The sequence below is a fragment of the Scyliorhinus torazame genome, chromosome 4 (genome assembly GCF_047496885.1).
Source record: "Scyliorhinus torazame isolate Kashiwa2021f chromosome 4, sScyTor2.1, whole genome shotgun sequence".
In the NCBI taxonomy this organism is placed as follows: domain Eukaryota; kingdom Metazoa; phylum Chordata; class Chondrichthyes; order Carcharhiniformes; family Scyliorhinidae; genus Scyliorhinus; species Scyliorhinus torazame.
The window spans coordinates 172,780,843-172,796,764 of record NC_092710.1 but is presented as its reverse complement, the minus strand read 5'-3'; the positions used below and the strand labels follow the sequence as shown (position 1 = coordinate 172,796,764).

The 15,922-nt window shown below is 42.3% G+C and overlaps 1 protein-coding gene across 2 annotated transcripts in view; it reads right to left on the bottom strand.

Annotated features, from left to right (window-relative positions):
- The window catches only part of hs1bp3 (HCLS1 binding protein 3), a 189,303-nt gene that overhangs the window by 14,073 nt on the left and 159,308 nt on the right, over positions 1 to 15,922 (bottom strand). For both annotated transcript variants that reach the window (XM_072498877.1, XM_072498876.1), the window contains exon 5: positions 2,725 to 2,873. In XM_072498877.1, the coding sequence (XP_072354978.1) occupies positions 2,725 to 2,873 (149 nt within the window). The remainder of the gene's footprint in view (positions 1 to 2,724; positions 2,874 to 15,922) is intronic.

Below are 15,922 nucleotides of genomic sequence, written 5' to 3'. Positions count from 1 at the left end.
AAGCATGAACCATGAATGAGCTTTTCATTTTAATTCTCTGACCAGCCTCAAAATCTGTTCCAAATGGCACGTTTGATTCAGCACTTTACATCCTTCTGGACTCAGAGCTCAACAATTACAGATCATAATCACAACTCCCATTTTTTCCAGGCAGCCAGTTCTGGTAATGATCCTGCTGTTGCAATTTACTAGATCCATCTTTGGTTTCTTTACTTATCCCATTATCACTCATTTTGCGTTGCACGATCATCCGTTAAATCACTCCAGTCTTCTGCCCAACACAGATTTACACGTTGATCTTTCCTTCCCTTCCCCCTTTCACTGCCTCTCTACTTGTGGATACTTTGCTGAATTTAACTCCTGAAAAATTTGAAACGTGAACGGTGTTCATCTCTCCAAGATGCTACCCGGCCTACTGACCTTTTTCCTACACTATCGTTTATTTCACATTTCCAGCCATCGACAGCATCTTGGTTTTCAGTACTGTACAAATTCTTGGGCACTCATCTGATAAGGGGTTTTCCATTTCAGATGGAGATGAGGAGGAGTTTCTTCTCTGAGCATCATTGGATTTTGGAATCCTCTTCCATAGAGACCAGGAGAGGCTGGATCATTGATATATTCAAGGTTGAGTCACGCACGGTAGCACAGGTTTGGGGTCACTGTCTGTGCGGAGTCGCACATTCTCCCTGTATATACGTGGGTTTCCTCCGGGTGCTCCGGTTTCCACCCACAAGTCACGAAAGATGTGTTTGATAGGTGAATTGGACATTCTGAATTCTCCCTCAATGTACCCGAACAGGCGCTGGAATGTGGCGACTAGGGGATTTTCACAGTAACTTCATTGCAGTGTTAATGTAAGCCTACGTATGACACTTCTAAAGATAATTCTTAATTTTTTGATCAACAAGGGAGTTAAAATTTATGGGACAGGCAGGAAATTAGGTCAGCCATGATCTTCCTAAACAGTGGAGTAGGCTTAATAGGAGGAATGGGCTTCTCCTGCCCCTATTTCATATGTACCCGAACAGGCGCTGGAATGTGGCGACTAGGGGCTTTTCACAGTAACTTAATTTAAAGCCTACTTGTGACAATAAGCAATTTTCATTTCATTTCATTTCTTGGGCAGAATCACCAGGGAACCAATGCGAACAGTTCAAAACTGCTATAAACATATCATCCATAATTGAATGGCGGAGCAGACTCCATGGGTTGAATGGCATAATTGTGCACCTATATCTAATGGTCTTATGAAATTTCATGGCCAGATTTCAGTAAAAGATAACCAAACAAAAACCTTTACAAGTACAGCAATAATGATATCCTTTACTGACATTTAATTGACCAAAACAACATAATACCTTCAAATGATTTCAATATCAATTTCAAGACTTTTATTCTCACCAAAAGCGAAGGCGTCATATAGGGCGGGATTCTTCGGCCGCGCCCGCCGCAAGGACTGTCACGGACGGGATGGGGACTATTTAAATGTCTATTCACCTCGGTCAGGAATTTCCAGTCTCAGGGCAGGCGCGGCCAAAAAATCCCATTCATATTATCATCTCCTTTGCTTAAGAGTAGCAGGGAGAGGTAAAAGCAATTGACACTGACACACCTTGCTGCACCCAACTCGGCCCATGACAAGGCCGATAAATCTCGCAAGAGGCCTCTCATAAGATTTTCCGGCCTCGTCATGCCTCGAGAGATCTGAGGTGTCGTGATCTGGATCCCACCCATTGAGGTCGGGACCAAAATTTGCATATTCAAGCAAGCAGTTAGTCTGAATCGAATATGTCTACGTCGGATCTACACAGCGACTGGGACCTAATGACTTCACCTCGGAGACCCCGAACAGGCGCCATTTAGCACTGATTCCCACAAATGTGGACCAGGTGGACCGACACTGCGGGGGGGGGGGGGGGGAAGAGATCCATCTCCCTGGGTGCCCAGGTGGCACTGCCAGCGTGCCAGGCGCTCACATGGCATCATGCCCATGCCAGGGATCAGGCCCAGGGGGAGTTCTGCCCTTATGATGTGGGGTGCATTGTGAGTTGAGGTGTTGGGGAAAGGGGGGGGTGGGGGAAGGTGTCCAGCGGCCGCGGTGGGGGGGTCCAGAGATTGGGGCACCATTTTTAAATGGTGCCCCGATCTCTTCCTGCACTGGCGAGTGGAGCTGGTTAATGCAGGAAACGGGACTAAGTGCAGCCTCGACGGGGCGTTCCTCACCTTGGGCCAGAAGTTAAGCAAAATCCCATTTAATAGCAAGGTTGTTCTCGGCGCTGCCAGCGCTGGAAAAACCTGGCTAAATGCACTTGACACTAGACTCTGTGTAAAGTCGGTTAAATCGCACCCAATATCTCTGTACCTGCTGTCAATTAAAAGTGTCAATAATTGTTTTGTTTATTAAACGAACCAAAGAAATATAAAAACACAAGTTGCGGGCTCAAATCCCACCGAAAAGATAGAAATTATATTCAATAGAACTGGGAATTTGTAGTCCTGAATACAAACTCAACTGGTTCGCGAACATTCTTCAGGAAAAGGCATGTGGCACTTCTACCCAATTTAGCCTGTGTGAGACTCCAGGTTGATTGTTACAGCTCTATAGACAACAGGATTGGACAGTCACTGCTACCTGGGCAGGGTTTCTCACATCTTGAGAAAACAAAGTTAATTTTAATGGAGTTAGTGCAACTGTCTATTAGCTTCTACATTAATACTCACTGTCTTTGAAAGGGGATTTTTTAATGGCTGGCTGGGTGAAACTTTTCACTGGTTCAAAAAGGTCAGCATCATCATCCACTTCCTCATCAAAAAGTGTCAGCTTCTGTTTAGTCTCCTGGTTCGAGGATTCAGTATTCTTCAATTTATAGCTGAAAACAAATATGAGGAATGTTAATGAACAGGTCATTAAGGGCGAAGCCCCCAAAATCTAAACATTTTAATGCCTTTGCAAAGTTCAACTTTTTTAAAAGCAGTCTGATAATTGCAACATCTCCAAAGGAGCCCCAACAAAAGGAAGGTGACCAGCTGCCTTAAAAGTTAATTTTATCCAAGTATTAGAAAAGTGGGAATTTTAAACCCACATGAAATAATACACACTTGTATATCATAAATTCACTACAGCAGTTCACAATTACTAATAGCTCATTATTGGGTAATGTTATCACCAATTTTAAAACTTTTGTCCCCATACTATTTTTGGGAGCATCCTCCTTTTCCTGTATTTTAAAAAATTTCTATTTTCTGGTCTTTACGCTCACTGGCATCTATTTTAAGAAAGCATTGTGTATCTAAACTATGTGGTGATTTCGTAAGTTGTATATTTGATGCATACAATTCTACTCTATTGGGAAGGAATGAGGAGAGGAGCCAAGCCGATTTAAAGATTGATTTTTAATCTCTTGGGTTCAGCTGAGTCAGGCAACAAGAAATCCTGCCCAGCAAAGGTCCTTCTGGGTGGAGTCACTTTCCTTGTCGAACAATGGGTGGGACACTGCTAACAGCTCATTTGGTTCTCTTCGGTCATTTACTTTCTCCTTCTAAGGAGTGGCATATGTTTCGGGAGGGCAGGGAGGACCTAACCAAGAAAAAGTCTCAGAATGGTGCTTTGGCTTCATTCCAGATCGAGAAAGACAGCCACTTACAGTGCAGCATTCCCTCAGTATCACACTGGCGTGTCAGTTGAGATTTTGTCCTCAAGAGTCTGAAGTGGAGCTTGAATCTATGATCGTCTGACCCAGAGTGAGACTTGTACCAGTGAGCCATGCTGGACATTAGAGATATCAAAAAGCCGGACTCTAATATCTACAGTCTTATGTTACAGAAGCATTATTTAATTTAGGTCATAAACTTAGTATTGCATCCCAGCCAACAACTGGCCATTTAAAATAGAAATTGCTAACAAAATCTTCTGTTCCCTGGGGGATCGTCAATATTCATGGCTTGAGAAGACTTCAATTGCATACTTGTGTCTCTCATTTCATGTTCCATTTCAACCAATGGAACAGTAACAAATGGGTTAGACTCTCCATCACATCTGTGGTTCCGTGTCAATTTGAGGGACTCAGAAGTCACAGAATTCTGATGTAATTTATTTTTTCAAAATGTAGATGTGATTAGCATGGAGAGAATGCAAGATCGAATTCTTCCAGATTGAAAAAAAAGAGTGTGAGAGAAATGGACCAATTAACCCATCGAAATGCACCCAATCAGTAATCCAATTTGACTAGTCTAATATGCTGCTCAGAAGAGAGGATTCTTCTTCTCTGAAAATAGGTCATGTTTTCACTCTCCGTAGATGATACCATACCAGAGTATTTCCAGCACTTTAAGTGTTGTTTCAGATTTCTACCATCTGCACTATTTTGCTTTTTAAAAAAAAAAAAGAGTGAACTAGTTTGATATCACCCAGAAATTGGAGGGGTTATACCATCTCTGTCCTCAACACAGCTGTGGCCATTGCCTACACAGAGAGGGGTCCACAATGTCAATTTTGGCTCCTGCCAAATGCAAATGACCATCTCATCCAGATATGGGGTAGACTCAGGGTCACTACAGATTCATGGGCAAAAGACTTGCAGCAGTGGAGAAGCGTTGAAGGCTCACATTCTCCCAGTATCTGTTTGAATTTAGTTTTTTCACTCATTTTAATCTCTTTTAATCCTGGAGCAAGATTCCAGGTTTGCTTTATTTACATCATTTAATATTTTAATCAAGAATCTTTTGTTTCTAAAAATTTAGAGCTCAAGCTTCTCAAATCTTTCCTTCTAGTTTATCCATGTTATATTTGCGTACGTTAGAGCAGTTTTTTTTACATCTTTTCCAGGGCACACTTGAAACACCATTTGCTGGCAACTATTTATATTTATCGAATACCTATTGTTGTGTTATGCTTCTTCATGTAGCATAAGCTGCGTCCTTGATGTATGCTCTGACAAAGGAAGGTTCAGACTTGGAGGTAGGTTTAACACATTTATTGAGCAGTTAACAATTCTCCTACTTGGGTTCGACTCTCCTACTAACCTTGTTATAGTAACTCAGTCTAACTAACCAATCTGCTCTAAGCCATGCGGTGGGTGTGATGCTTCCGATCTGCCCTTGTGCTCGTCTGTCATGTTGCCTGTGGAAAGAGAAAGAGCATGTATGCCCTGTCCTTTTATATGGGTTGCCCCCTTATGGTAGCATCACCTCTGGGTGTCTTGACTGCCCATTGGTTATGTACTATCTTACTGACCTATTGGTTGAATGTCTGTGGGTCATGATGTCTCTGGTGCTCCCTCTAGTGTTTATTTAGTTGTAGTGTATTTACATTAACCCCTTGTGTATTTACAGTGATGAATATGACCACATCCCCCATTTTTCATGTTACATATTTTCTGTAGTGTTAAAGAAAATTGAACAAAATAGGTAGATAAGTGATGACATGTACAAATCATTATGACAGTGATGATTATACAATACCAAATAATATGTATGAGTCCAAAGTTCATGAATTTACACGGTCGAGTGGCTTTGTTGTGTTGTCATTGAAGTGTCGATTTGATGTTGTCATTCCTTGTGAACGCCGTCAGTGTCCCTGTGCTTAAGGAACCAAGAAGTCATCAGGAGGTGTGCAAATGGTCAAATCACTTTGTTGTCTGAATTGGACTCTTTTTTTTCTATGCTTGTGATAGCGATGCATTACGTCATCTGTGTCGTCCGATCTGGACTGTTTCTTGTGATTGTGATATTGATGCAGTATGTCATCTGCTTTGAAAGCTGGTTTGCTTGCTTGTAGTGGGACAAACTTGAATCGGTGAGATTTGCTGTCATGCCATGGTATGGCTGTACTCTTGCCAGTGTTAGGAGCTGAGCTGTTACATTGTCCTGCATTTGCAGAGTTGTACCATGCCCTACCAGTCGTTGTTCCAGTGTCGTTGTTTTTGTCGTGCTTGTTGTCGACGTTGGTGCCTTTGGTACGCTTCTTGTTGTTGTTTTTGTAGGTTTTGTTGTAGTGTTTGTTGCGCTCAATGACCACACCGAGTGGAGAATTCAAGTCCTTCACAAAGTTACTTGTGTCAGTGTCCTTTGTGGCATCTGCTGTTTCATTGAGCGTGCCGTCTGATTCCTCGGCGCTCCCTGTCTGGAGTCATGTCCGGTTCACTGGAATCAGATTTGGTTGCTTGACACTCTCCGTCTGGAGTCATTTCAGGTTCACTTCAATCATCTGAGGGGTCTTGATGCTTCCCGTCCGGAGTCAAAACGTTCAGGAATGCATTTACACGTGGAGAGGCTCGAGTGGATGAGGTTTGAATTAACATGGTGTCACTTGAGTCACTAGTAACCTCACATTGATTGTCGAGTGCCTCTGTACATACTAGCTGAGGTCTGTCAGTCTCGCTGAGATGTCGCACATCTTGTATGGGAATTGTGAACCCTTTGTCACTTGTTGTACATACAGTGGGTAGACCTTCAGTGTCTTCTTGTCGGGTAAATGAGCTGGGTAGACTGTCATAGTCTTTTTGTTGTTCACGTGAAAATAGTAGACTGTCATAGTCTTCTTGCTGTGCACTTGGGCGTGGCAGACTTGCATCGTCTGCTGCTGGTTGCTCAGTTAAGGTTGATAGACCTTCATGGCCTTGTTCATGCAAGGACTGCGCTCTGGAGTCTTGCGTTGCTTCCATCGTGGAGTCTGTCAACGAGCTCCATGTGGAGGCTTGTATTGCTCTCTCTGGAGTCGGGCATCGTTCCCTCGGTGGAGTCATGCAGTGGTCTCGCTGTGGATTCGATCTGTGCGCTCTCAACGGAGTCGTGCAGTGGTCTCGCTGTGGAGTCTTTCGGTGTTCTGTGTGGAGATGTGCAGTGGTATCGCTGTGGAGTCTGTCATTGCTTTCTGTGCAGAGTAGGGGACTCTTCCTGGTGTGTGGAGCACTGTTCGTGGTGCTTGGACCACTGTTGTGGCGTCAGGCTGCTCTCTGTGAGCTTGTACCTCTCTCTATGTCTTTTGGCGTCAGGCCGCTCTCTCTGGGCGTGTACCGCTCTCTGTCTCTTGGTGTCAAGGCCACAGCAGAATCCGGTAATTCTGTTGTAGGATGTCATCTGTGCTGGGCTGAGGATCCTCAAATCCGAAGAACTCATCCATGTCTGTGTCGGATTCTTCACTGTACAACACATCTCGTTGCGATTCGGATATGGTACTGAGGTCGCCACGTCCAATGATGAAATCATCGATGAAATCATGATGAAGTCATAGTTGTCAAGGACCATATCATCACTTTAGCCCTGTTTAGCACAGGGCTAAATAGTTGGCTTTGAAAGCAGATCAAGGCAGGCCAGCAGCGCGGTTCAATTCCCGTACCAATCTCCCCGAACAGGCGCCGGAATGTGGCGACTAGGGGCTTTTCACAGTAACTTCATTTGAAGCCTACTTGTGACAATAAGCGATTTTCATTTTTCATTTCACTTCCTGTGTCGGAGCTGTCATTGTGCTCACGATGTCCAAAGAAGAAATCAACGTTTGACTCGTAGACTTCAAAGACCAAATCATTTCTTTGGGTGGTGCTAACCCTTGTTACAGGGTTCTGCGGAGGTTACTTTCAGCTACTGGTCGAAGTTCCGGCACTGTGCTGTCGTTCCAGATGAAAGAATTGTGTTTTACGGCTTTAAATTTTTTCCCCTTATTTTTGGGCATTTCCCCTTCAAGTGGGCGTGGTCTGGTGCCTCTGACGTCATGACGTTTGTGACGCAGCGCGTAGGAATGGATTGTGCATGCGCAAAACACTTTTGCTGTTTCGCGTCTTCTGGCGAACTGCGCATGAGTGGCTCCTTTCTCAAGATGGCCGCCAATCAAAACTGCCGTTTTCCTTTGCTGCAAGCCTACCTTAGCCTCGTGATGAGTATAGGCGCCTCTTTTACCGATCTCTTTTGTGTTTTCCTCGCAGTATTTTTCAAACTTGTCCAGGACTGTCTGGAAATTTCTCTTGTCTTGCCCTTTGGAGTACTTGAAGGTCTTGGAATACTTCTACTGCACTTTCACCCGCAATGGTGAGTAGGAGCTTTATTTTCTCTGCATCGGCCACGCCATCTAGGTGGAATGCTACCATGTAAATCTTAAATCTCTGTTTGAATGCACGCCAGTTGGCACTGAGATTGCCGTGGTGCCAGAGCTGCTGAGGAATCGGAATCTCAAACTTCTTGCTGGTAGTCACGGATCTGTTGAGTTGAACTATATAGATTCAACAGGCACTATATAGATTCAACCATGTTGTGTTATGTTTCTTCATGTAGCATAAGCTGCTTCCTTGATGTATGCTCTGACAAAGGAAGGTTCAGACTTGGAGATCGGTTTAACACATTTATTGAACAGTTAACAATTCTCCTACTCGAGTTTGACTCTCCTGCTAATCTTGCTGTAGTAACTCAGTCTAACTAACCAGTCTGCTCCAAGCCATGCGGTGGGTATGATGCTTCCAATCTGCCCCTGTGCTTCTCTGTCAGTGTCGCCTGTGGAAAGAGAAAGAGCATGTATGCCCTGTCCTTTTATATGGGTTGCCCCCTTATGGTAGCATCACCTCTGGGTGTCTTGACTGCCCATTGGTCGTGTCCTATCTTACTGACCTATTGGTTGAATGTCTGTGTGTCATGATGTCTCTAGTGCTCCCTCTAGTGTGTATTTAGTTGTAGTGTATTTACATTAACCCCTTGTGTATTTACAGTGATGCATAGCACCACACCTAGAACTTGGGAAATGCTCCTAAGACGCTTCACCGAGGTGCAATTAACACAAATAGACACTGAGATAAAGGCGATATTAGGTCTGTCAAAGACTTGGTCAAAATAGAGTCTTAAAATGGAAGAAGAATGGAAGTACAGTTGTTGTTGTCTCACTTAGAGGTCTGGCTAATCATAAGCCATTTATTGGTAGCCCATAACGACATATCCAAGATGAGTGCTGTCTCCATACTGGCTTCTTCCAGACCCTACCACAGAATCTATTATCATGTGACTCTCTACGTCATACTGTGAGTGGTACTGTTCTCCAGTCACATATTAACCCTTACCCTGCCCAAAAACTCCGGTGAAGAGGCAGAGTGCAGGGCTAATCGTGATAAAGGTGGAGGAAGGACAGCTGTTTGGAAAGATGTGCAAAAACCCAGATAAGGAAGAGGAAGAAGCTTGGGGTGTGGATTTATTGGGCTAATGGGGATTAGAGAGATAGGAGGGGTCAGGGCTAAGAGGGATTTAGACAGATGACAGTAGTCTGTTCCATTCAGGAGTCTTTTTAGATGCTTTCAAAGTAGTATTCCCAACTGCCACAAAATTAACCTGAAGACATTATCAGGCATCTTTGACAAAAGTAAATATTTCTCTGATGGTTTTCCCCTCAAAGTGTAGGTTATCCACCAATTTCTTCCTCAAGATTATTTAGCAAGATAAACAATAATGTGTATCTGAAAGTTATTCTGCTCACAATTATAATCACTTTTCATTCATTAATAACCATCCGGTTTTCCACAACATAGTGAATCATCTGTCTAATTTTATTGTTCCACCCATCTCCCATCCAATAAGCTCTTTCTGGTCTCCTTAGAAATAACAAATGGGGTTGTCAGCTCTCGTTGTCCCACTGCGGAAAATTATGTACTACCTGTTTTTGGCATGATCATGGCTGTCTGCTTTTAATTGCACAGCAATTTTCATTCAAAGTCACTTCATGGACCATGCAGTTTTCTTTAATGGGCCAGATTTTATCATGAAAATAATAGCGAAGTTAATAGCACTTGCCATTATTTGGACACAAAGGTTATAGAAATTTTAAGCAAGGGGCAGGTGCATGGAAAAATAAGAATATCCAATAGGCTGATGCACAAATAATGCCTTTGTTAGCTTTGTGAAAGAGTTTTTAATGTCTGCCTCACCAGTAATAGAAACTGAATGTGAAAAGCTGCATATAAATGTAAAGTATATTTTCCACAGATATTGGTTGCAAGTAACCACAAGCTTAAGTATCACATGCATACGCACATAGACCTAAATTTATCCACTTTAACTTACCCTCATTCTTCGTCCTTTCACTAATTTACCCTCATTCTTCGTCCTTTCACTGTTTATTTTCCAATCCATAAATCTTACTGGTCAAAGATGTACCCTGTTCACTCAGATCCCAAAAGGTACAAATTCCCTCATTGGCCTGTTATCTGCTCAGACACATCAACTCTTACGGTCTTGTTGTGAGAGACATGAGTCAAGGTAGTGTTCTAGTCCTGATCATCTTCAGCTACCTCCATCATAAGGTCAGAAGTGGGGATGTTCGCTGGTGATTGCACAATGTTCCGCATCATTTGTGACTCCTCAGATACTACTAGAGCAGGTTCATATCCAAATGCAGCAAGACCTTAACAATATTTAGCCATGGTAAGCAACATTTATGCCACACAAGTGTTGGGCATTAAACATCTCCAACAAGATAGAATCTAACCATCGCCCCACAACATTCAATGGTCTTATCATTGCTTACCCCACTATCAACATCCTGTAGGTTACCATTGACCAGAAACTGAACCGGATGAGTCATATAAATACTGCGAACACAAGAGCAGGTCAGAGGCTGGGAATTCTGTGGCAAGTGACTCACTTCCAGACTCCCCAACGCCTGCCCACCATCTACAAATGTATCTGATTTGCATTTAAATAATATTTTGTTCTTCCAGAGTCATTTTTCTCCAGAGTGAATCAGAACTGCGCTTAGTCTTAAAAATAAATGTATCCTAATAAATATTAAAGTTAGCCACTTCTGCTTTCACTCAATCTTTCAGTGCTAAAGCATTGAATCATTTATGAAAGAAATATGTTTCTCTGCCTTTTGTTTTACTAGATGGAGGTGGGACCTCAGACAGTTGCTGTATCCTAATTTTAGTGTAACAGTAGGACCAAAACTCTGTACAAAACTCTGGCGCGGCCGCATTTGGAGTATTGCGTGCAATTCTGGTTGCTGCATTATAGGAAGGATGTGGAATAATTGGAAATGTGCAGAGGAGATTTACCGGAATGTTGCCTGGTATGGAGGGAAGATCTTATAAGGAAAGGCTGAGGGACTTGAGGCTGTTTTTGTTAGAGAGAAGGTGGTTAAGAGGTGACTTAATTGAGGCATACAAGATGATCAGAGGATTGGATAGGGTGGACAGTGAGAGCCTTTTTCCTTGGATGGTGATGTCCAGCACGAGGGGACATAGCTTTAAATTGAGGGGAGATAGATACAAGACAGATGTCAGAGGTAGGTTCTTTACTCAGAGAGTAGTTAGCGCATGGAATGCCCTGCCTGCAACAGTAGTGGACTCACCAACACCAAGGGCATTCAAATGGTCATTGGATAGACATATGGACGATAAGGGAATAGTGTAGATGGGCTTTGGAGTGGTTTCACAGGTTGGTGCAACATCGAGGGCCGAAGGGCCTGTACTGCGCTGTAATGTTCTATGTTCTATGTTCCCAAGGTGGCACAGTGGCTAGCACTGCTGGCTCATGCCGCTGAGGACACTGATTCGATCCCGGCCCTGGGACACTGTCCATGTGGAGTTTGCGCACACTCCCTGTGTCTGCACGGGTTTCACCCCCACAACCCAAAGATCTGCAGGATAGGTGGATTGGCCATGCTAAATTGCCCCTTAATTAGAAATAAAAATGATTGTGTATTCTAAATTTATTTTAAAAAAAACAATAGGACCTTCCCTCTCCTTCCTGCAATTGGTTTCCACGTGAAAACGGAAACAGTCTGCACAAAATGTACGAGTTTAAAAGTGCAACTGGCACCTTCAGCCAGGAAACATCTTACGACCCTCCCACTGACATTGTATACCTTAAATGGGGGAGAGTTTTGGACAAGAGGTTTTAAAAAAAAAAACAGGATTAAACTGATGCCTATTTTAGCACAACATAGCATAACTGCACTCTGCAGAAAAGGCAAAAATGCAATAGGATTGTTAGATTATTTAACCTTTTCACTTTATGCTGCTTTTCCCAATGCACACAGTGGTACAGCAAGTTTCTCAAACTGACATTTTGACTATAGCTGTTCTCGTTGCTTTGAAAATAAATTATATCCATCAGTAAATTCATCACGTAAATTATAACTAAAGTAATGGATTCATTAACAAGGTATAAAATAGGCAATTCTTTTGTTACTCCAAATCTTGCGGTTGTAATGCTGACTTCATCACATTTTTGTTCCCCCTCATCCCAAATCATGCTGCAATACAATTAGAGAAGCTGCAATAGTCTCTGGATCATCCAAGCAGCTACATTTAAGCCAAGATACTTGGCAGACTTCATGGGAACAAAAACATGTCAGAGACAAAAATCCAGTATGCTGACTGAGAATAGGTTGCGCTCTCTGCAGGGGAGGGGGTGTGGCGATGAGGGATTGGTGGTGGGCAGCAGTAGACAACCATCACACATGCAATGGTGTGGGCCAGGAGTTCAATCCACTTTCCAGAACAGTCAACCCAAGTGTGGGATTTTAATGTGCTCCTCTTGTCAGCAGCATGTGACGTTTGTTCAGTGATGAGGGCTGCAACATCTGCCTCACTGATGACAAAACTAATCCTTCCCAGAGCTATAGGGGATTGTGGTGGCGCAGTGCAAATGTCACAGGTCTAGTAGTCCAATGGCATGTCTAAAATTCTTGGGACATGGTGGAATTTAAATTCAATGAATCAATAAATCTGGAACTGAAATTTAGTCTCAGTAACGGTGAATGTGAAACTATCATCGATTGTTATTAAAAAACCCACCCTGTTCACTAATGTCCTTTAGTGAAGGAAACCTAGGCCTTTAGGGGAATGTAAATATAACAGGGATAAAAACTTCGGGGGAGATGTAGAGTACAGGGTTAACATCAGAAGCATGCATGATGCTGATATAATAATGATGTCAGATCACATGACTGAGAAATGAGAGAGATCTGGAAGGAGGTGAAACTCCAACTTATGTAGAGGTTCAAATGTGCAGATACTTGCTGTAAATAAATAGTCATGGTTTTAAAAAACTACAGACTTGAGCAGCGTTGTTTGGAAGAGTACACAAACCCTAAAGCCACCTTATGGACACTGACTACACCATAAAGCAGTGTCCTCACCCGGTCTGGCCTACATGTGACTCCAGACCAATAGCAATGTGGTTGTCTCTTAACGGTCTTCTGCAATGGTCTAGCAAGACACTCAATTGTACTAACCCACCATAGAAAAGTCAAAAATGAATAAAATTGGATTGATCACTGTCATATGAGTGTCCCTTTAAGAAATGTTTTTGTCTTATCACATGGCTTCAGTGATGTCATTGTGTGGGTGGAGCTGGGCTGTGGCTCTGTGAGTTGGGTTTCACTTTGAGTTTGAACTAATCTGTTCTGCACAGGTTGAAAATAAGTGTCTCTCTATCTTCACTTTAAAAGCTGTTTCCAGCCTACTTGATAACTTAAAAGAGATAATTGCTTTCTGGAAGCAATTCAAACCTGCTGTTTGAGAAGGGCAACAGAGTATCAATAGCAAGTCTTATACCAGTGAGAATGCCGTGTGCTGGGCCACACCTTTGAAAAGGGGTTTCTGTTTCTTTATTTGGATTTAGTTATTAAATTGGAACAGTTAAGGGGGAGTCATTAAAGGTTATAAATAGATTACTGTTGCTGTGTGGAGTATTTATGATTATAGTTGGTAAAAATGGAATAAAGCTTGTTTTTAAGGCCTCTGTTGAATAACACCAGAAAGGCAGGCTTTTGTGTTCCTTGTAACCAAAATCAATAAACAGTTGTAGGCCAGGTGAACGCCTCGATATACTTTGGGGTTTTCTAACCCTGGTCCATAACATCACTGACAGATTATAGATTTATTGATATTTTTATGTACGACTGAGTGCATAGCTAAAGAGAAGAATTATTCAAAATGTCATGAGTGTGAAAAGATAGTCAGTGTTTCAGATAATGAATCAACTATTGAAATTTCGGGTTTGTCTGTAGAAATTCACACATTGTTTCAACGAATGTTTCATGAATAGACCATTGTATTTCAGTGTATTTAGTAATAAGAATCTATCAAATAATTAGTTACAGCAAGGTCTATGGCTTACAGTGGCACGAGAAAACCTATTCTCACGAGGTGGCGTACATTGACACGGAATTAACTTTGATGGACATCAGTAAATCTTAAGTAATGGCCAATGTTTGATTAATAAATCATCTTCGAAGTAACAGACATCTATTTGAACAAGTCAGGTGGTCTCAGCTGAGAATTAGAAACCAATGAGAGTAATTGAGGGATTAGACAAAAGCTAAGGATTCCCTGAAAAATAAGACCTTGTGGTCAAGGAATCATTCCTGAGTTCCTGCCTTCCTGAATTCATGAATCATCTATCTGTTTATTTGTGCTTTATTTATTTATGCTTTTATGATCAATGATTTCCTTTGCCATGTATTTGACCAACTCATGTATTGTTTGATATTTCATTTACAAGTTTTGATTTAGATCATATGCAAGTGTATTAAAGTGAATAATAAGCAACAAAGTTGTATTTTGGACACTTCCAATCAACCGGACAATCAACTTTTCTTAGAAGATAAAATAAGAGATCCTACAACCACTGAGTATCGACCTAGGCACAGAAAACATCAATGGCAAACTCAGCCCTTTCAACTTTGCAAAGTCCCCCATACTAATATCTGGGGTTTGTGCTGCAAATGTGTCAAACAGAGGTCTGAACTGTTCATACTCATCGAATCGTACCTGGTGAATATTGTCTCAAACGCACCATCCCTGGATATGTCCTGTCCCAACGGCAGGACAAACCCACCAGCGATGGTGGCAACACAGTGGTATACAGTCGGAAAGAAGTTGACAACATTGACCGCAGACTCCAGAAAGTCTCATGCCATCAGATCAAATATCAACAAGGAAATCTCGGATCACCACCTACTGCCACATCTTAGCTGATGATAAGTACACCTCCATGTTGAACACCACTTAGAAGCACTGAGGGTGGCAAGAGCACAGAATATATTCTTGAGTGAGGAATTTTGATATCCATCAACAGAAGTGGCTTCACAGCACCACTATTGATTGAGCTGGCCAAGTCCTAAATGACATAACTGCTAGACCTGGCCTGCAGCTGGTAGTGAGGGAACCAACAAGAGGGGGTGAGGGGGGAATCCTTCTCTTGCTAGATATCCCGAAACATTTGCAGCTTACCTGTAGCTACTCACACCTTATTTTCCTTTCATGAATACAAGTGATTAGAAATGTTAGTTTTTTTTTTAAAGGGGATACAATAGTGCCCTGATTGGGGAAACTGCAGATCTGCTAACTTTACAAAAACAACTGCTTTTTCACATTTCATGTCCAGTTTCCTTTGTGCCTTTTTTGTGTGAAACTTATACACCAACAAGAGTAGATCACTAGATATTACATCAGAACACAAACCCTGTTCTGCTTTGGATAGTTCATCTCACAATGATATTTTGAGTCAACGTCTGTGTATTACGTCCAGGGAGGTAGATGTCCCTTCACCAGAATCCCTTTTATTAACAAAACCAACAGCAGGCAGTACGACCATGTGCATTCAGCTTGCTATCTACACTGGGAGTTCAGAGGATCTGACACTCCTTGTTATATACAAAGAAGAGGTTCCCTGATTCACCCACTAATTGAGCTGGCCAAGTCTGAGGAGAAATGGCTTCATCTAGAGAGTGGTTGACCTGTGGAATTCATTATCAGCTACATACATAGTGTAGTTGAGGCCAAAACTGATTGGCCCACTAATCAGGGAACTCTTATTCCAATTGGACAATCTCAGAGGCCTGGTCCAAGTCATTACAATCTGAAACACCTATTAACTGTTCCTCAGACATTTCAGGAGTTCTTACATCTAATTCTATTAGAAACATCGAAAATAGGAGCAT